This window comes from Elephantulus edwardii, unplaced genomic scaffold (assembly GCF_000299155.1).
Source record: "Elephantulus edwardii isolate Elephantulus edwardi_28Jun2011 unplaced genomic scaffold, EleEdw1.0 scaffold00115, whole genome shotgun sequence".
Taxonomy (NCBI): Eukaryota; Metazoa; Chordata; class Mammalia; order Macroscelidea; family Macroscelididae; genus Elephantulus; species Elephantulus edwardii.
In genome coordinates this window covers 10,225,821-10,247,318 of record NW_006399865.1, presented here as the reverse complement: position 1 = coordinate 10,247,318, position 21,498 = coordinate 10,225,821, and the positions used below count along the sequence as shown (strand labels likewise).

Sequence of the window (21,498 nt, the reverse complement as noted above, 5' to 3'; positions counted from 1 at the left end):
ATCTTTCTATCATCTCTATTAACTGTCCAACTCTCTGATGCACAGCACATAATTGTGAAGACTATTGCCTGGATCAGGCGCACCTTAGTCTCCAGTCTGACGTCGTTGCTCTTCAGTACTCTTGAGAGGTCCCTGACAGCTGACTTTCCCAATGCAATTTGTCTCCTGATTTCCTGGCTGCTGTTACCAAGAGTGTTGACTGTGGAACCAAGTAAACTAAAACTGTTAACTATCTCAATCTCTTCACCATCCATACTGATGCTATGGGATTGTAATTAAAAAAAAAGTGTCACTTCTGAGCACAACCAAAATACCCAGTTCTGTTCTGGTCTCTAGCCTTCCCACCAGAAACGTGGTCCACACACCACTTGACTCTTTCCTCTAGTCCCTTGTTTCGCCTCGCTCTCACCTCTTGTATGAAAAATAAGAAACGGTCTGTTTCCTTGAGAGGATTCCTTTTCTGAACTCCAGGGCCCTGGCTGTGTAAATGAATCCAGATGCTCAGATCACTGTGGTGCTCAGCCCAAGGAGGGGCCAGCGCAATCGTATTTTATGCTGGAAACTTGCACCTCATCTCTCACTTGATAAAAGAGGAGGTACAGGTCTGGTGAATGCAGACAAAAATAGATACACCTTGTACTTGTATCTGCAGATGTACAAACTCCTTTCTCTGAGGTACTTAGGCCTGAAACATCCTTTTTTCAAATAGACCTCCTTGTGAAAGGGGTCAAACTGGTTTTTTGTTTACTGCAATCTAGTCTTGGCCACTCATCAAGTTCAATAAAACAAAAAATGTAATCCTCTCCTCCCAAAATCCCTAGGCTTCATTTTAATATCTTTTCAGAGTGGTTAAGAAGTACAGTCATATTCATTACAGCTGGTTTCTTTTTCTTCCCTTCATCACTTGATGATGGTGCTATGTTTTCAAACCCCATTTAAATATATACATTTAAATATATATACACACACAAATAATTTCTGGTGTCCTCAAAAGAGGAAATGTTTTTTAAAAATTTAAGCACAAGCGAGCTCTGGTGGCCTAGTGGCAAGAAACTGCACTGCAATCTCAGAGGCGCATGGTTCGAATCCACCAGATGCTCTGCTGGAGGAGGAGGAACAATCTCCTCCTGTGCCTGTCAGTTCTGATTTGACGGTACACGCAAAAAAATGATAAAATAAAAAATAAAATTAAAAAAATTAAGCATAATAAACAGAGGGCCACACAATTTGATGGGTGGAGGGAAGGATCGGTAAAGGAAAAGGAAAAGACCTGGTGTGAAAAACAGTGTATATGAACTTTATGAATTTTGTATGTAAACCAGTATAAAAAAAAACTTTTTTAAGAAAATAAACATAGTAAAAGAGGTACTCAGAGTGTTTGAATTCTCTATAATTAAGACTTGCTGTGAAATATCTGAAATGATTTGATGAGAGAGTAATTAAACAAGATAAACAACAGAAAAGTAAGAAAGAAAACAACAAACTAAAAACAAAACAACTTGAAATCCAAATCAATGACCTTCTCAATTCTTTCAACTAGTTCCTTTTCAATGCCTCTAAGAGAAATGATAGGTATCAGGTATAAAATTCAACTTTATCCCAAGGCTTTGAAAGCAAAACCAGAGAGACTTGAATTTGTAAAATGTGACTGGACGGGAACAGGAAGAATTATAGGTTGATGACTCACTAGAAATGTAATCTCTTAGAAAACAAGGGTCGTATATACATGTTGCATAGTGACTCAATCTCTTGACAAGCAGAGTTTGAAACAACGGTGTGCTGTTTAAAGATGGTGCGTAGATCATAGCACTTTGAATGTGTGTCACGTTCCACAAACCTAGCAATAATCCAGTCTCCCACCTTCAGTTTCTAATGGATTCACTACACCTCTTGGAGTCTTCCTTCCAAGGGCTTCAACTCATCATTTTCCACCATTCTAATTACTATAAAATGTTTAAATATTGGATCTGTTCTAATTTCACTTTGTTGGCCATGACTGAGCTGGTTCAAATCAGCTTCATCACATCATGTCAGGATGTAAAGACAGGTCAGAAACTCTGGGAAAGCTCTTAGCAATATCTTAAGGCTGGTATATAATATATATACTGGTATATAATATATATAATGTTTCATAACTATTAATTCTATGTGTTCTAATGGGTATTTTATAAATAAAAAGATAGTTAACTGTCAGGTTTAGCAAACTACCAGGTTCCTATATCCTGGGACTTCAGAGCCCAGCGAGGTGTATAATGACTGCATTCTGTAAATTCTTACACATTGATCTCCCCTAGAAGACTATTCTCACAAGTAGTTTGCAAAGGACGACAAGAAAGAGGTATCCCATGGTGGGGGGGGGAAGGGGAAGGACAGGTGAGATTTTTAGGAAAAACATTAGCAATCTGTCATAGTCGGCACAAAGGCTATCTACTACTCAGGACAGTAGTACATGGTGCATCTTGGTGTCCCACTTACAGTGGAGAGAGCAGACACAGAGGGGGTGGCAAGGTAGGGGATGGGCTGCCTGCACCTTTACGCACCTGCTCCTGCAGCCGGAACTCCCCGTGGCTGGACTGCTGGGCTGGAGGCTTGGCCTGAGCACTGGGCTCGCTGTTGACACTGTGCTGTGAAACCTGGAAGAAAAGAGAGACCAGACTCTGTCATGACTGCGGACAGGAGAGGACCTCGTCTTCCGTCACATTCCCGTCACTAAGCCCCAGAGTAGGCAGGGAGGACGGCTCACAGCAGCATCGGGGTTCCCTTCCAGGCACTGACTCCTGCAATTGGCAACGCAGGAGCAGGATGGGCATGGAGCATGAAAGCTCTTTCAGACAGGCCTTGCGTGCGTTCAATTTTAAGAGCAGCAGCCGGGAGGTAAGCAGGCTTGGAATGTCTTCTCCTCCTCTTCTGACAAAGCTCTGGTTTGTTCACAGTGCAAAGAAGAAGCCCCCTGGCATCTTCTTGTTGTAGCTGTTGGTAGCCACCACTGAATCGAATCTGACTTGTGTGGACTCCATGACAGAGTGGGACTGTGTCATAGTTTGATCGTAGGCATGTGACTTTTCACCTGTGCCAACCAAAGGCCTCTATTCTTGGCTCTGGGGATCATCCTGGAGCAACAGTCGCTGACACAGAGATGGGGAGCGGAGGCGGGGGTGGGGGGCGAAAGAGGCTGCCTTCAGTCAAAGCACTGGCTGGACTAGTCACGTCTCCTTGGTGATGTGTTTTACCTCTTTATATCCCAATTTCCTCACCTACAAGAAGGACATTCTCGTCATTAAAATAAATTTTTGTTTCTTTAAAAAAAGAAGGGCATTCTCTCCTTTTTCACTATCCCCCTACCTGCTCTATTTATAAAGATGGGGTGCTATTAAGACCTGCTTGCTTCATAGGGTTGTGGTGAAAATTACATAATGTTGAAGGCACTTAGCTGAAAGCCTGGTATACTGTAGATGCTTGATAAACAGAGATAATAATTTAAATGAGAAAAATATTACATCCCAAGAAAGCCTTAGGATGGAGCTAAAGCTTGGTATTGTTTATATAGCAGGGACTCAATAATTATTTGCTGAATGGTTAAACAATATTTTTTCTTTTATTGAAGTAAAATATTTACAACTGGACCCTTGTCCCTTCAGCCATTCACTGTCACCCATTATGCTCACCATGTTGTCTAACTATCACCAGCATTTCCAAATGGACCGTGTCTTTCAGAGCCAAGCCTGGAATAGTGACAAAGGGGCTTCACCTGTGGGTCCAGAAGAAGAGGGCCCTGAATCATCCCTCTAAGTTGAAGCACGCAGCCAGTGTCCCACGGTCTCCGCATCTCTAGTGGTCTGGGGCCCTCTGAGTGGCCACTACAGACCTCTGATGCTCTAAAAGCAGGACTTACCGACCATTTCTAAAATGCTCACCATGTTTTGCCATGTTGTTGTTGTTGTTGTTATGTGCCATCGAGTCGTTAGCAACTCACAGCGACCCTATGCCCAACAGCCCTAAACCCTGCTCTATCCTGTGCCAATCGCATTGCCTCTGACACACCCATCCCGATTACCCCAGTCACTGAATCAATCCACCTCATAGAGGGTCTTCCCCTCCTGCACTATCCCTCTACGCTACCCAGCATGCTGTCCCTCTCTAAAGACCTGTCTCTCCTTACAACATGTTCAAAGTATGTCAGACGAAGCCCCAGTATATTTGCCTCCAAGGAGTAGCCTGGTTTAACCCTCTCTAGGATGAATCTGTTTGTTTTCTTGGCAGTCCAGGGTACATTCAATACTCTTCTCCAGCACCACAGCTCAAAGGCGTCAATTCTCCTTCTATCCTCCCTAGTCATTGTCCAGCTCTCTGATGCATAACAAGCGATTGCAAAGACCATGGCCTGTATCAGGTGCACCTTAGTCTCCAGAGAGACACCGTTGCTCTTGAGTACTTTAGAGAGGTCCTTAACAGCAGACTTTCCCATCACGATACGTTTTTTTATTTCCTGGCTGCTGGTGCCAGGAGTGTTGACTGTGGAGCCGAGCAAACTGAAGCTGTTCTGCCATGAGCTACAGATTAAAAATCTTCGGCAGGAACTAACGGAAGGGGCCTTGATGGCATCGCTGCTGCCTCGCATTTTCAACTCATCGAAAGTGCTGATGGGTAAGGCCAAAGCAGCAGTTGTAAAGGAGGCCACCTTCATTTCTAGGTAGGACAGATTTGGGTGGCACAACCTTCCACTCCCACTGCAGCAGCCTATCACCCAGTGGGAAGACAATCTTATTCACAATCAACTCCACGATGACGACCAGTTCTATTCAGTGCATGGAGAACTGCCACAGCTCCTGAGATGTGATGGAAACACAGACACCCAGACTGCTGACACGCTACAGAAAACCCACACTCCAGCCCCTTTTCTATTCCTCTCTGTGTTAAGACCACTTTTGACCCTCAAGAGTCAAGAGCCACCTCCCGCACATGGAAGAAACTTCTGCTTATCCGCAGCAGGCTGATGAGAAACGCGACCATTCTCGGCTCTCTGTCATCTCAGTCGTGGGTTCTGTGGTGGCCATTACTTCTAAAGGCCCACGATGGTCTGACATCTCCCCTACATGATCTATGGAAACCCCAACTCTGTCCTACCTGCGATGGGCAAGGTCTTGGAGGGAGCGCTGGTGGCGGAGGCAGCGAGCCTGTCTTGGTGGCTGCAAAGAAAAACAACACATTGTTAAGGACCACTCCAGATAAAAACAAAACCCGACCCCCTGCCACTGGGTAACAGTAGCCTTTAACACAAAGCCCCCTAAAGGCTTCATGATAAAGACAAGTGTATCTCTTGCTAGCCCCCTCTCGTTTTCACACTAGCCACAAACTCGAGGATCACACAGGCTGCTGTGTGTTCTCTTGTTGGGAAGTCAGTTTCCAAGGCTGTAAATTGCATGGGAAGAAAGTGCTCCTTTGTCCTGTGGAGGAGCGAGTGGATTCGAACCACCAAGACAAGTGTTGCCTGGGGGTTAGCAGTGGAACCCTCCAAGCCCTGCGCCACCAGTTTCCTCTGCTTTGATTAAGACAGTATAAAACAGGGGAGGGGTTAAGACACCCTTTCATCACGAGCTTGGAACCTAGCACAGCAAAGCTAGTCCTCATTATCCTGACGGCAATTATTTCATTTCAAATAACCTCGGCCCTTTGCCTTCACTCCTATTTCTCCCGTGCTCCTGGCCATAATGAGGCTCATTAGCTCGGTGAGCAGGCTGGACACACTGGGGAAGCTGGAACCCCAAACCCCCCAGCTCCTCCGCCTGCGATGCCCCCTGCAAGGGTCTCACGGCAGTGGGGAGGCCACTGGTGAAGGGCAGAAAGGATGGGCTGGCTGTTTCAAGGACTTCAATTTCCTCTCCTCTCTCAAATGCCTGTTATCAGGAGTAATTACACAGGTTGCTAAAAATATCCGGCCCCATATTTAAAAGATAATTGTGAGAGACTGTCTTGGTCTATTTTTTTTTTAAATTTCATGAGATATAGAGAAAATCTGAACTAGGCCAAGAATGTCTGAATTGTAGCTTAACAATGAAAATAAGCAGATGCTGTGAAATTGCAAAGAAAGCTCACAATCACGCGTGAAGAACAAGTGGAGCATCACAAATTGGCAAGGTGGGTCACATTCTTTACGAAGTCTTCTCAGAAAAACACTTCCTGTTTGATGGAGCTGGGGGCCGTGTTTGCAAATCTCTGATATGGGTGTGAATAGTTGAACTGTTTCCTAGGCCTTAAAAGAGAATCACAGCCATGTCTGGAGAACACAAAAGACTTGGTGAATCACCTCAGATTAGTCCTTGCTGGATCTGACAAGCTAGAAGACGGAGTCCAGGCCTTGTCATCGAGGTGACTCACTTCACACCACGGAGACGTTCATTCCGAGTCCGTGCAGAGATCTGGCATGGGCGCCCATGTGCCATGCCTCAATCTGTCTCACATTAAAATTTATGAAATGCATTGATGGGTCAAAACTCCAAAGGGGATAAGGCCTGAGCAGCCACTGGTAACTAACAAAGGATGTAGCAGAAGAGATGACTAAAGCTTTCAAGAATGACCCATCTCAGGGCGCCTCGTGCCCAGAGGCCTCAGAGACTGGGCCCTTAAGTGACCAGTTACTTTAAAACCAAATGAAACAAACAGAAATCTGTGCTGATTTCTAAGGGAAAGGCCAAGCAATTGCACCAGAGTGCAATCAGTATTTAAACAAATCTTTATTAACAAAAGAAGAATGCATCAGATACGATAGGCTTTGCTTCTTAATAACACGGTGATTCCTCCAAGACAGGGCAGAGGAGATAGATTTACCTGCCCCTATGAAACAACCAAAAGCAAACAATTAAGAGAAATAAACACACAGCCAAGAGACACTAGAACAAAACACAGGAAACAATGGTTTTCAAGACAGAAAAAAAAACAGGCAAAAAAACCCACCCCAAAACAGACAGAGCTCCTGAGAGACAGGAAATTAATGAGGCCGAGTCTTAGGACTGCCACATCTAACTATTTGCGCAGTTTCTAGAAACAGCTCTTAGAGGCAGACTTGTGTCTGCTTCAATTTTTTTTTAAGTATTACCCAATTTGCAAGAAGATAAACACCTTATGTTGTCATCAGGTGTGGGTCCATTTCGGAGAAATTTTTTAAATAAAATTCTATCTTAGTTAAGAGAGTGCTGTAAAATGGCCACGGCAGGTTTGTCACTTCCTCAAAGACCCAAAAGGTTTCACAGGGCAGACTCGAACAGGTACACGCACACATGTGTTCATGGGAACATTGTCTGAGGTATCCAAAAGGTAGGGGAGGGCAGAGGTGTCTAACAAAAGAGGTTAGGATAAACAAGATTTGTCTCTACAATGGAAACTTACGCAACAGAAAAGAGACATGAATCCCTGATACATAAAGCAACATGGATAAACTTTGAAAATGTGCTGACAGAAAGCGGCCAGAGGTAAGCCTCTCCAACAGGCCAATCCACACAGAGAATGCAATTACTGGCTACTCGGACTGAGGGCTGGGGGCAGTAAGGAATTACTGCTGTAAGGGCGCCGAGTTGCAGAGGGGTGATGAAAAGCCTTGGAAACAGCTATAATAGTTGTGCAGTGTAGCAAAGTGCAAAGTGTGTGTTATATGCATTTTTGCCACAATCAAATTTTTATGAAAATATTTTATACTCTTTCGATATTTATAAACTATAGTACAGTTAACCAGCCACTTAAACGGATCTTGTGTCTACATGAACACTTAGTTACATGGAGGGATGTTCACAGTACAGTGTTTTAAGAGAAAACGGTAGGTACACTGTTACAACCATTTCTAATATAAATATGGATTCTGATGTTGACAAATGTTTATCATATCAATGTTTACCTAGATAGTGAATCACAAGTGTCCTTCCTTCCTCTCATTGCATATATAACATTTTCATTAAGATCTTACATCACTTGCTAGAGTTTGTTAAATTAAAATGAAATGACCTATAAACACTTTCTTTCAGGACCTTGTTTTCGCCTTCCATTTCTGGCGAGAACATCTACCACAAAGCTGGCTAACAACAATGGAAAGGGCACACTTTTCTTCCCTGAGCTCAAAGGAAAAGCCTTCAGTATTTCCCAGTCAGCTGTGGCAGTTTCTACAGCGTGGTTACATACTTTTTCAGAGATGAAGAAACATTCCCTCTATTCTTCTTTTGAAACTTTATTTCATGATTCTTTGCTGTTGAATTTGCACCTCCACCCATGCAGAGGATAAAATGATATCTTTCCTTTTAATTTGCTAACAAGGACGATTATATCACGGGCTTTCTGATCGTACACCATCCTTGCAAACAAAATAATCTTGGTTTTTCAAATCTGCTAGATTGAGTTGGTTACTATTTTGTCTGGGGTTTCTGTGACCACATTTATGAGTAACACTGACAAGTGTTTGGTCTCTCCTATGGTTCTCTGTTATACCATCGACGTTGAGCGTGCCCGCTCTACCTGTACTCAAAAATAGATTGTGTAAGATCAGAAATCTTTTTTTCCCCCTTGAATATCAGGTCAAACTTGGCAGTAAAGTTACTTGGGCCTCGAGTTCCTTTTGAAAAAAGATTGTCTTACACTAATTGTGACAGGGCAATTCAGACTTTCTAGTTCTCAAAATCAGCTCTGTAACACATTATTTTAGTAGACGTTTGTTGATTTTGTGTGAAGTTTCAATGTATTAACATAAGGATGTGATGATCTCCTTTCCTTCTCCACTTCCAGAATGCTGTATCCAGAGACTGGAAGACCCTGTTCCTGGGAATTTGAAGAGCACAGAAGAAAGAGCTAAAGGTACTAGACATCAAGAGCTATTCAACAAGAAAACCTAGACAGACCATTCTACACAAAGCCTTACACTGGCATTATTGTTTCAGATCTTCCAAGCAGTCTATAGTCTTAAGTCTAAATAAATTACTATTACCAGATGGCTACAGATATATCTGTAACCCAAGGTAGAGCTCAATTAAAATGAGCGAGGGGAGCGGCAGGTAACCTCAAAGATACAGACTAAACGTGTACTAGGAGATCAAATTGTATGTTCATTCACTTTATTCCAGAAATATTTAAACATGTACTATGTGCCAGTTACTGTATGAGATGCTAAGAAAACATCAGCTTATAAAACAGTGAATAAACACTTCAAGAAAATGTCTCAGAAAAGGAATATGAGTTTCCAAATTTAAAGGGCACAACGTGTACCCAGGACAACAGAAGGAAGTACACCCAGGTCAAGGCATCCAAGCCATCTGGCTGCAGCGGCGTCGAGTCCAACTCCTTCCTCATGACCTGACAGCACAAAGGATTATTTGCCTCAAGAGAGCACTCTGGTTGCACCTTCTCCAAGACACATCTGTGTGTTCTTTTGCCAGGCCATGGGATGGTCAGTTGTTTCCTATAGCACTCCCTATACAGAACAGCCAAATGCTTTCCCCCCAGCACTACTAGGGCTCCTTTGCCAAGGCACATCATCACAAGATTTCAAAACACCAGTGTCCGAAGATGGTCCAAGTTTCCAGAAAAGGGTGGAGGAGTAAGGAAGGCCACACAGAAAAGATCAGGAGTACAAATGGTTTCATAATTCTTAAGAGGCAAGCTGTGTACCTGTGTTATACTGACTATGCAAAAGCGTTTAACTGTGTGATTCAAAAGGCATTAATATTTGTTGGTGACTAGAACGCAAAAGTTGGAAACAATGGGGAAGGAATGGGAGAGGAACACACAGACTTGGTGACCGAAATGAGGCTGGAGATAGTATGATTAAATTTTGTGCACTCAATGATTTATTCATTGCAAAAACCTTTTTAAAAAAATAAAGGTGATTTTGTGCATGTACTTCACAAGAATCAGATTGATGATGTCTGCAGAATCAATCACTGGAGAAGCATGTTATCAGCAGTTGGGAGCAGACCATCATGTGCAAGTTCAAACTGAAGTTGAAGAATATTCAAACTAGTCCAAAGAAACCAAAATACAACCCTGAGTATATCCCAGCTGACTTTAAGAATCCTCTCAAGAAAAGATTTGAGGCAATGAACACCAATGATCAAAGACCAGAGGGCATCAAGGATATCATCAATGAAGAAAGCAAAAGGTCATTACAGAAGAGATTGGTAAAGAAAAGGGGAAATGTCAGGTGTGAAACACAATGCAGATGAACTTTATGAACTTTGTATATAAACCATTAGGTGGTAGTGGTGTTGATTGCCTTCTAGTTGAGCACGACTCAGCAACGCTATGAATAAAAGGCCTGAAGCCTCCTTACAACTATCAACATTTATCAAAGTTCATAGAGTTTCTGGAGGCATGCTATTTAGGAAGTGGAGGCCTCTCCTGCTTCCAAACCTGTCATAGTATGTTATTGTTGTTATGTGTCATTGAGTCACCTATGACCCATAGCAACCCTATGTACAGCAGTTCTGAATCATTCCCTGTCCTGACCCAGTCTCACTAACTGCGACACACCAACCCTCATTGCCCCATTACTGTATCAATCCATCTTATCTGGGGTCTCCCTCTCTTGCACTGTCTGTCCACCCTTCCGAGCGTGATGTCTTTTCCAAGGACTGGTCTCTCTTGGTCACATGCCCAGAGTAAGTGAGGCAGAGCTTCAAAATCCTAGCCTCCCAGGAGAGACTTGGTTTCACCCTCTCCAAGACAGGCCTGTTCGTTTTCTTGGCAGTCCATGATATGTTCAAGACTCTTCTCCAGCACCACAACTTGAAAGCATCAACTCTTCTTCTGTCATCCTTAGCAACTGTCTCGCTCTCTGATGCATAGCAAGTAATTGAGAAGACCATGGCCTGGATTAGGCGCACCTTTGTACTTAGACTAACATCGTTGCTCTAGCATCCATTTTGATTTTTTACATAGATATATTTTTTATTATTTTATTTTAGACTGGCTTTCTTTAAACCAGTATAAAATTAGATAAAAATATATTAAAAAAATTAAAATCTATGTTAGAAGAGACTATGAAAATTGTGTTACAGTCAAGAAGTCAAACAAAAGTAAGAGATGTCAAAGTAAAACAAACAAACAGAAAGTTTTAAATGGCAGCTTGCAAAGACAAAGCAAATTATTATAATGAAATGTGCAGAGTTGGAATCGGGGAATAAAAAAGCTTGGCACTTCTCAAGCTGAAAGAACTGAAAAACAAATGCAAGCCTCAAAGTTGCAACATTGAGATACTGTGTGGGCAAAACCTTGAACTATCCAGGAAACAGCAAAAGAAGATGGAAGAGATACATGGAGTTATATACCCAAAACAATTAGTTGACACTGAAAAGTTTCAAGAAGTACCATAAGAACCAGAGCCAGTGCAGATGGAAAATGAAGTTCAACCTGCACAGAAGGCACTGAGAAAATATAAAGCCCCGAGAAGTGATGGAATACCAAAAGACAGGGTTCAACTAAGAGATGCAGCCCTGGTGTAGTCATAGACAGCTGCCTGGCTGATGGACTGGAAGAGATCATATCTGTTCCTATTCCCAAGAAAGGTGATCTAACAGAATATGGAAACTACAGAACAGTATCATTAATATATCACATGCAAGGAAAATCTTGCTAAAGATCATCTAAAAATGGCTAGAATAATGCACTGATAGGGAATTGTCAGTAGTTCAAACTGGGTGTAGAAGAGGCCATGGCACCAGGGACACAATTGCTGATATCAGATGGATCCTGAAAGCAGGGAGTATCAGGTGAGTATCTATTTGTATTTTATTGACTATGCAAAGACATTTATCTATATAACAATCAAACTGTGACATACTATAACATAAACTATGATAAACTATAACATAACAAACTATGGCTAACACTGAGAAGAATGAAAATCCCAGAACAATTAATTGTGCTCGTAAGAAATCTCTATGAAGACCAAGAAGCTACTGTCTGAACCAAGTAAGGGAATACTTCATACTGTAAAATCAGGAAGAATGTGCGTCAGGGATGTATGTTTTCTCCATATCTATTCAATCTGTATGCTGAGCAAGCACTTCGGGAAGCTGGTCTCTACGAAGAGGAATTTAGCATAAGGATCCGAGGAAGACTCATCCACATCCTGTGTTATGCAGATGACACTACTTTGCTTGCTCAAAGTGAACAGTTTGCGGAGATTGAGAACTACAGCCTTTAATGTGGATTACATCTCACTATGAAGTAAAGTCTTCACCACAGGGCCTACAGTCAACATTATAATAAATGGATTATAATAAACGGAGAAAGGAATAAAGCTGTCAATGATTTCATCTTGTTTGGATCAACAATGGACACCCTTGACACCAGCAGTCAGGCGATCAGGAGACGTATTACACTGGGCAAGTCCTCTGTCAAGGACCTCCCCAAAATACTGAAGAGCAATGATACCAGTTTGAAGACTGAGGTGTACACGATTCAGGCCATGGTCTTCTCAGTCACCTAATATGCATCAGAGAGCTCAATGAATACGGATGCCAGAAGAATGTCTGCCTTTGAGTTGTGGTGTTGGAGAAAAGTACTGAATATCCCAGGGAGTGCCAACAGAATGAACAGATAAGTCTTGGAGACAGTGCAGCCAGAGTGTTCCCTGGAGACAAAGATGATACAGCTTGATCTTTCACACTGGAGACATGATGCCAGGTCAGGCTATTCCTTGGGAAAGGACTTCATGTTTGGAAAGATGGAGGGTCAAAAAGGAGAGGAAGACTCTCAACAAGAGGGATTCACACAATGGGGGCAGCCATGGGCTCGAGTGTGTCGGAGACAATGAGGATAGCACAGGGCTCAGGACTGCTGTTCACAGGGCCGCTATGAGCTCTACTCACCTCAACAACATGTAACAACACGAGTCATAGTTGAGTCAAGGGCACTGGCACCAGCTAGAGGCAAGGGATCTCATGCTTTGAAAGGTGTCAAAGAGAAAGAAGAAAAGTCTCAACATGATGTACTAACACTGTGACCATCACAATGGCCTTGAAGGGGAAAATGCTGCAAGTTGTTGTTGTTGTGTGCAACTGAATAGGAACCAACTCATAGCTGACCCTCCGGTGAGTTTAAATCTCACGAGAAAGGATTGCTCGTCTTCTCCCACACAGGAGTTGATGGATTTCAACTGTGCACATTTGAGATTGCAGGGCAGCTTCTTAACACTAGTTTTACACTCAGTAAAAAGGTACTAAGTACCTAAACCCTGAAAATCAGACTAAAAGGTTCACAGAGTAAACCTGCTGCTTAATCAGAAGACATAGTGTCAATTCCAGTGTCTGAAACAGGCCCTCAAGCGTTCCTTGAAAGATGTGTGCTCTGACAGAGATCCATCCGCGGAACGTCAGCCAAAGCCCTAACTTCTAACATTTTTCTTTTCATCCTCTTTCAGTATTATGCTTGGAAATTTCCAGGCAAAATATTATTCATGGATATTACTATCTATTTAGTTATTTCCTTCAGATTTTTCACAAAGGCCCAAATCAATGGCTGAATGGAAATGTGTTCCAACTATTGGGCTGGAAATCAAACAGCAGATGAGGCCACTGGGCTTCAAGGAACAGAGAGCAGGCTTTGGGGGAGTGAAACTTGGAAGGACTTCAGCTGTGGAAAAGAGCTAACCATCCACCCACAACCAGGAATATTTCATGAAGGAAATAAAAGCATCGAAATGCCAAAGGGGGTTGAGAAAAAACACCATTCTGAGAATGGAAAATGTTGAAAGGAGTCCACTGTATTTCCAGCATCGGTCAAGCAGAGTGATCCATGTGCAAAGCTGCACCCATTTCAGCGGTGAAGGTCATTCCTTTTCTTGGCAAGTCCATAAAAAGTGACTGCTTGTAATAGAAATTGTTCTTTCTCTCCCACTTTTCTAGTAACAAAGGTATGTGTGACCTTACACCTGTCCCCTGAGGTCCAGGAACAGGGCGGTATGTCCCACTGAGTCAGTGAGTCCCGCTGAGGCCCTGCGATGGGGCAGTATGTTGGCAGGTCTGAATAGAAAACAAGAGCTGCCATTCTAACAGCCCGGCATTCATCTCAACCCTATAAACCACGGTCCCCCCACCCCAAGATATAAGCCTGTTAATTTGCCCTTAAACAGGGGGACGGGGGGATGTTCCATGACTTTAAAAGACACACACTTAAATGTGTTCAAAGGGGTAATAGAAATGATGGCGTTTGGAAAATTCAATGCTCTCATGTTACAGATGAGAACACTGAGACCAGCAAAGTGAAGGGATATGAGCAGGTTTGCAAAGAGGCTCTGCAGCCAGTCCCGAGTATCACCCCCGACCCTACAGAACTGGGGGGCTGTGACAGGCAGGGAGCATCTGGCCGGGGTATGTTCTACACACAGGGAATAAGCATGTGTGAGAGCCTAAACACAAGGAAGTAGTATCGTGTCAGGGACTTGAAAGGATGCTTCTGAGTGTGCTATAAATCACCCCTCACAACTCATCCACTACTGGGAGAAAAGTTACATGTTAAAACATTCCAGCTAAAAATGTGCCGTTACAGAACACATGTTAAGGGCTCTGGATACGTGTTCACGACCCTCGTCATGACTCCGCTGCTGTAAAAGCTATTTAGCATTACGGAAGGACGCACACACAGATCAACAGACAGAATAGGGAGTCTAGAAAGAAGCCCTTTTGGTGTCAGGTGATTTTCCTCCAAAAGTGCTAGGGCCATTAATTCAGCAGGGAAAGGAGAGTATGGTCCGAGGACAAAGGGGCCTCCACAGACAGAGAGGCCCAAGACTGTTCACTCCCATCATACACTAAAAGAGAAATCTGAATGGTGACAAGATCCAAGTGTAAGAAACAAAAGTCTAAAACCCTGAGAAGAAAACATACAAAATAGTTTTAAAAATGACAATGAAAAATATCATCTTCAAGACTTTAGTTAGGCAAAGATCTCTTAGCTGTGGCATAAAAAAAAACAATGCATAAAAGAAAAAAATGAACAAATTGCATTCATAAAGATGGTTTGCTTCGAAAAATGTCATTAAGGGAGCTCTGGTGGCCTAGTGGCAAGAAGCTGCACTGCAATCCCAGAGGCACACAGTTCAAATCCACCAGATGCTCTGCTGGAAAAGGAGGGACAATCTCCTCCTGTACCAGTCAGATCCGATTTGACGGTACACACACCCACAAAATAATAAAATAAAATTTAAAAAATTTAAAAAAAGATGCCATTAAGAAAATGATAAGTTTAAATCATAAAGAACCTGTATCTAGAATATACAAAGAACTCCAGAATACACAACTCAATAATAAGACAAATATCCAAATGAAAAATGAAGAAATGGGTCCTATTGGTAAAAAGCTGCACTGCAATCCCAAAGGCATGCAGTTCGAATCCATGAACTGCTCCACAGGAAAAGGATGAACAATCTCCTCCCATGTAATTAACAGCCTCTGAAAAACCACCGAAGGGTCAGCCATGTTTCTGTTCCAACTCAATGGTACAAAATAAGCATCTCATAATAATAAGCATATTGTTACAGAGGAGAAAGGCCAAAGAAATGCCAGAAGAGACCCTGAAATTTGCACTAGATCATTCAGAAGTCAAAACAAAGGGAAGAGATGCTGAAGTAAAATGAGATGAGCAGGAGATTTCAAAGGGCAGCTAGAGAAGACAAAGCAAAGTATTATAATGGAATGTGCAGAGAGCTGGAATTAGAGAATAAAAAGGGAAGAACTCCCAAATGAAAGATTGGATAAAACACAATGTACATGAATGAAACACAATGTAAACAAATTGCTGCATGCAAACCAATTTTAAAAAGAAAAATCAAGGGAGGGAGGGAAAAAAACATTGCTGACGGAATTGGGGAAAAAATTTCAAGCCTTGAGTTGCAATACTGAGAAAAAACCTTAAATGATCCATGAAGAAGGTGAAGGGAATATATGGAATCATTGTACCAAAAAAGAATTGGTCAACACTGAAATGTTTCCAGAAATACACATGATAAAGAGCCAATGACGATAAAGGAAGAAGTCTAAGCTGCGCTGAAGGCATTGGCAAAAAAGAAGGCTCCAGGAGTCAATGGGATACCAATCGACATGTTTCAAATGACAGATGCAGCCCTGGACGTGCTTGTCAATCTGTGCCAGAAAATTTGGATGATGGCTACCTGGATGCTTCTGTGACTGTGGCACCAGGGATATTATTGCTGATGCCAGATGGCTGAAAGCAGAGACTATGAGAAGAATGTCTATTTGTGTTTCTTAACTATGCAAAGGCATTTGACCACGGTGGACATAACAAACTATGGCTAACCTTAAGAAGAATGGGAATTACAGAACATTTAATTAAGCTAATACGTAATCTATACTTAGACCAAGAAGCTGTTGTCTGAACAGAGTAAGGGAACGACGGAACACTTCATGGTGTAAAACTGGGAAAGGTGTATGTCAGTGCTGTATCCTCTCTCTCTTCTTATTCAATCTGTATGCTGAACAAATCATCCGAGAAGCTAGACTTTATGAAGAAAAGTGTGGCATAAGAATTGGAGGAAGACTCAAAAACCTGTGTTATGCAGATGGCACAACCTTGCTTGCTGAAAGTGAGGAGGACTTGAAGTGCTTACTGTAGAGGGTCATGGACTGCAATCTTCAATATGGATTACATCTCAACATCAAGAACACAAAAAATCCTCACCATATGGCCAATAGGCAACATCATGATAGATGGAGAAAAGACTGAAATTGTCAACAATTTCATCTTGCTTGGATCCATGGTCAACACCCTTGGTGCCAGCAGTCAGGAGACTGGGAGATATACAGCATTGCGAAAGTCTACTGCCAGTGATCTCTCTAAAGTCCCAAAGAGAAATTATGCCAATTTAAAGACTAAGGGGCACCTGATTCAAGTCACAGTCTTTCCAACTACCTGCTGTGTATCTGAAAGCTGGAAAATGAGTAAGGATGAAAGGAGAAGAATCGATTCATTTGAATTGCGGTGTTGGAGAAGAGTGCTGGATATCCCATGGACTGACAAAAGAAATCAGATACGTCTTGAAGAAAGTACACCAGAGTGGTCCTTGGAGGAAAAGATGGTGAAGCTTTGTCTCACTTATTTTTAGCATGTTGCTAGAAGCTATTTCTTGGAAAGGGACATGATGCTTGGAAAAGTGGAGGGGTCAGTGAAAGAGAGGAAGGCCTTCGATGAGATGGACTGACCCAGTGTCTGTGGCAATGGACTCAAATGTGTTAAGGATGGTGCTGGATAGGACAGACTTCAGATGTGTTATTCATAGAGTCACTCTGAGTGGTTTTTTTATCCTAATGGCACTGGACAACAACAACAAAAAAGACATTCAGTATCAGTCATCAGGAAAGTGCAAACCACAAGCCCGAGGAGATACCACTTCTTACTGCTAGGATGGATGGCTACAGTGAAGACACCAAAAACAAGCATGGGTAGGGATATGAACAAACAATACGTCTCACATGTTGTTGGTGGGATTATCAAATGCTAAGTCACTTTAAGAAACACTTTGGAAGTTTCCTTAAAAGTTTAACATACATTTACTATATAATCAGCAATTCCACTCGGAGGTATCTAGACAAGAGAAATAAAAAACCTTTGTCTATCCAAGACTTGCACACAAATGTTCCCAGGAGTATCAGTAATAATAATAACAACAACAATAATAATAACAATAAAAGTGAAAATATACAAACTTCATCAATGGATGGCTAAATGAGATATCATATCATGGAATGCTGTTGCTGTTATGTGTAATTATGTTGGAATCTACCCATAGCTAACCCTCCAGAGGGTTTTTAGAGGCAGTAAATTGCAAGAAAGTTGATAATCTTTCTCCCATGGGGTAGCTGGTGGATTTGAACCACGTGCCTTTGGGTTGGCAGAACAACTCCCTACTTCTAAGCTACTAGAGGGCCCTTGCAGAACGTAATGCTACTGAGCAAATGAAAGAGAATAAAATACATAAACATTTAAAAAATTGTAAAAGAAGCCAGACACACACACACAAACCCATGTAGCATCTGGGACTATGTCTATGAAATGCCCTTTCTATGAGAGGGAAATCTATAGAAAGCAGGTTAATGATTCCCTGTAGCCAAGGAAAGAATTGGAGATTAAACGTAAATAGGTGCATGGGATCTTTATTACTGTTATTGAAAATGTTTAAAACTGGATTATGGTGATGGTTATATACCTTGATAAATCTACCAGAAATCACTAGATTGTATATTTAAAATGAGTGAGTTTATGGTAAATGACACTGTAATAGTTTTTTTTTTAAAGCAAAGAGTGAGGTAAGCAGCTTAGCCAATAACGAGGCACTGGGGGTGGGATACAGATGAAGTGAAAGAGACCATGAATGATAATGGCTGAAGCTGGGGCCTCAATAAACTATTCATTTTTAACATATTTAAAGCTTTTGATAGAAAGAATTTTGACATGTGGAAAAAAGCAATAAGACATATTCCTAAGATTTCCAAACAATTATGAAGATAAAGAGCCCTTATGAACAATTGCTCACATTGTCTGGCTCTCAGCCTCTTCACCTACAAAAGCAGTGAGTCGGCTGAGAAGACAGTTCACATCTCGCTTAGCACTGACTCTCTCATGATTCCAGAATTCCTTTACTGGTGTGATCAAGCACTCACTCTTCCCTGCACCTTGGGAGAAGTGATAAAGGATAATGAGGTTCCCGATGCAGACATGGGCAAAGTGAAGAAAGAGGCACAAATGCCTGAGACTTGACCTCGTTTCATGTCTGATGGCATATTTCTTTAAGTGTCTTCCAATCATTTTACTATTAAACTCCTTTTATAAAAAAGTCACAGACTAGTAGATTCTGACTCATGGCCACTCCACTTGTGTCTGAGTAGAACTGTGCAACATATATTTTCGGAAGGAGATTGCCTAACCTTTCTTCCTATGCACCTCTATGTGAACTTGAACCTTCAACCCTTCTGTTAGCAGCAGAGCATATTAGCCGCTAGAACAATCCAGGGCCTCTTCAAACTCCTCAACATGGTTAAAAACTACTAAGGGGGAGATCCAAGATGGAGGTTTGGGTACAGGTTGGATACAGGTTTGGGTTTCCTTGGAAAACCAGAGATGATCACCTATACAATGAATTGTTGAAAGTCACTGTGAGTTGTCTACTTGATGACACTTAACAGTGGCAGCATGTCCAAGAGGACATATTTTGATGTCTTGAATGCTTCTGCCAAAAGATGTTTAGACCTGGGGGGAGCCTGTTCACAATTTTCAGGTTCCCTTTGCCATTTATAAAGGGGGAGGGCAGTGACACCTACTTCAAATTATAGTATGACCACTTATGGGGGGGGGGTAAAAGTGGTGGTGCTGGAATTGGAGACGCTGTCCCTGGTCACACAGTCCTCAGTCAGGTGAGGGGACCAGATGGGGGTGGGGGCAATTAGAGGGGAGTGTACCAGCCAGCCCATGGGGGGTGTTGCCCTGCCCGGGGCAGGCTGTCTTCGGCCCTCGGCTCAGGGTGAGCCGTCAACGGCCCTCAGCTCGGGGCAGGCTGTCTTCGGCCCTCGGCTCGGGGTGAGCCATCATGGCCCTCAGGGTGAGCTCCTCAGTCCCCACATTGTGCCATCTGACCCCTGGGTAGGAAAAAAAAATGCCTAGGGTATCCAGAGAATTTTATCTAGGCTACTTTCTGCCACCCTCTCCCCCAGTAAACCTGAAAACAACACCTCCAAAACCACTCTATTTGTAACTCACAAGTTTGTTCTCTCTAGGTTTGCTCCCTTTCCTATAGGTAACCTTACCACTGAGTTTTACTTCAGACCTGACCCTGAACCCAGTGCCAGCGACAAAAAGGAAATACAACTGACAGCTAAAGAAGCAAAGGAGGATGGAGCCTCTGGGTTCAACCTGCCATCCCCACTGGACCCACCTGGGAAAACACTTTGCAGTCCAGAGGGGAGCAAATGATGGAAAAATCTCTTCTAACAGAACAAGAAGGCAAGCAGCCTTAACACAAGATCACCAGTAAGGTGATAAAGTGTCCTCCCTTTTCCCCTTCACATCAATTCCCCTGTTCAGCATGAAGAAGCCAGAGAGTCGGCATCCAGTTCCCAAATCAATAAGACAGTTGATTTAAATACCATTGGAAATTGCTTGTCATTTTCCTGTAGCATCTGGTCCCCACTGGATCATTTTCACTTCCTTCACCTGCTCCCCTCACCAACCAATTTCTGCAGCTCTGCAACTGCATCCCTGCCCATCCTCTCCCTTCTGCCCCCAACCCTCACCTCCTTGTACCCCCAAATTGTTTTTTCCCAATAAAAAAAATTTTTTTAAACTACTAACGGGGGGTACGGGTAGTGAGCATGTGTGTGTGTGTGTGCATATACACTTAGAAGTCACACTGTAACGTCAAAAGGTAAACAAAAATTTTGTTAAAAATGTTTTAAGAGTAGTTAGTACTCTTGCACTAGCAACTGCTCATCATGATACTCTTATTATAGTTAAACTCTGTGTGTGTGTGTGTATGTGTGTGTGTGTGTGTGTGTGTGTGTGTGTGTGTTGGAAGAAGATACAGCAAAATCAACACCTGAAACTATCAGAGCAGAAGGGCCTCTTGTGTCTCTCTTTTCCGCTATTAATTTTGAAAACGTAATATACAGTCAGATGAACTGCTAAGCTGGAAACACAAACATTTCAGACTGAGTTTGTGATGAACTACTCTGCATCGCCATCTGTCACTCGCTCCTTGGCCCTTTGCAATCTGGATGGACCCCACCAATCCAGTGCCTTTTCTCCTGGGACTTCCGAACGCCTCCTCTCTCTAGCCACAGTCTTCTTGGCCAGCTGCCAGACCTGGGACTCCTAGTCCCTATTTACCTTCCTGAAGCCCACAGCTCTGACAGCCTGCCCACCCGCAGCACTGTGTCCCTTCACCGAATCGAGGTATTCCCATGACTTTAGGTGAGGTTGTCAAGACAAAGGAATGTGGCGTTTACAAAGTTGACAAAATACTGTTAGGAATTGGGAGGTGACATCATAGCTTGATGTTGTGCTACAGAGGTAAGAATGAAACCAGCAAACCCCGTTAGAGATTACTGTAACAGCCTGGACAAGTGACCTCGGTAAGAAAGGTGGATGGCAAAGAAGAATCAATAGAATTTTGACTAAAAAAAAAAAACCCAATCTTCAAAGAGTCTGTGTCCTCCCCCCAATGCAGCCACCTCTGATTCTGACCGGCAACCAACCAGGGCCACCAATCTTCTCGTGCACACATGTTGTCAAATGGAACACCAATGGGCAAGGTCTAGGGCCCTGTCCATTCCTCTGAGTGTCAAGTGCACAGTAAATGCTGTTTGAAGGAGTAAGATGTTATTCCTGGTCACCATCACTGAAGTCTATTTCCATTTCCATCTAATTCTAGAAACTCAGAATCACATCAGCCTTTACTGGTGTGCCGAGAATGACACTGCCTGGTGGTCACCTTCTGCCTACGACCTTCATAGCAGT

The 21,498-nt window shown here is 42.7% G+C and overlaps 1 protein-coding gene across 2 annotated transcripts in view; it reads right to left on the bottom strand.

Moving 5' to 3' along the window:
- Positions 1–21,498, bottom strand: part of REPS2 (RALBP1 associated Eps domain containing 2) — a 235,850-nt gene that overhangs the window by 31,028 nt on the left and 183,324 nt on the right. For both annotated transcript variants that reach the window (XM_006892403.1, XM_006892404.1), the window contains exon 14: positions 5,125–5,186. In XM_006892403.1, the coding sequence (XP_006892465.1) occupies positions 5,125–5,186 (62 nt within the window). The remainder of the gene's footprint in view (positions 1–5,124; positions 5,187–21,498) is intronic.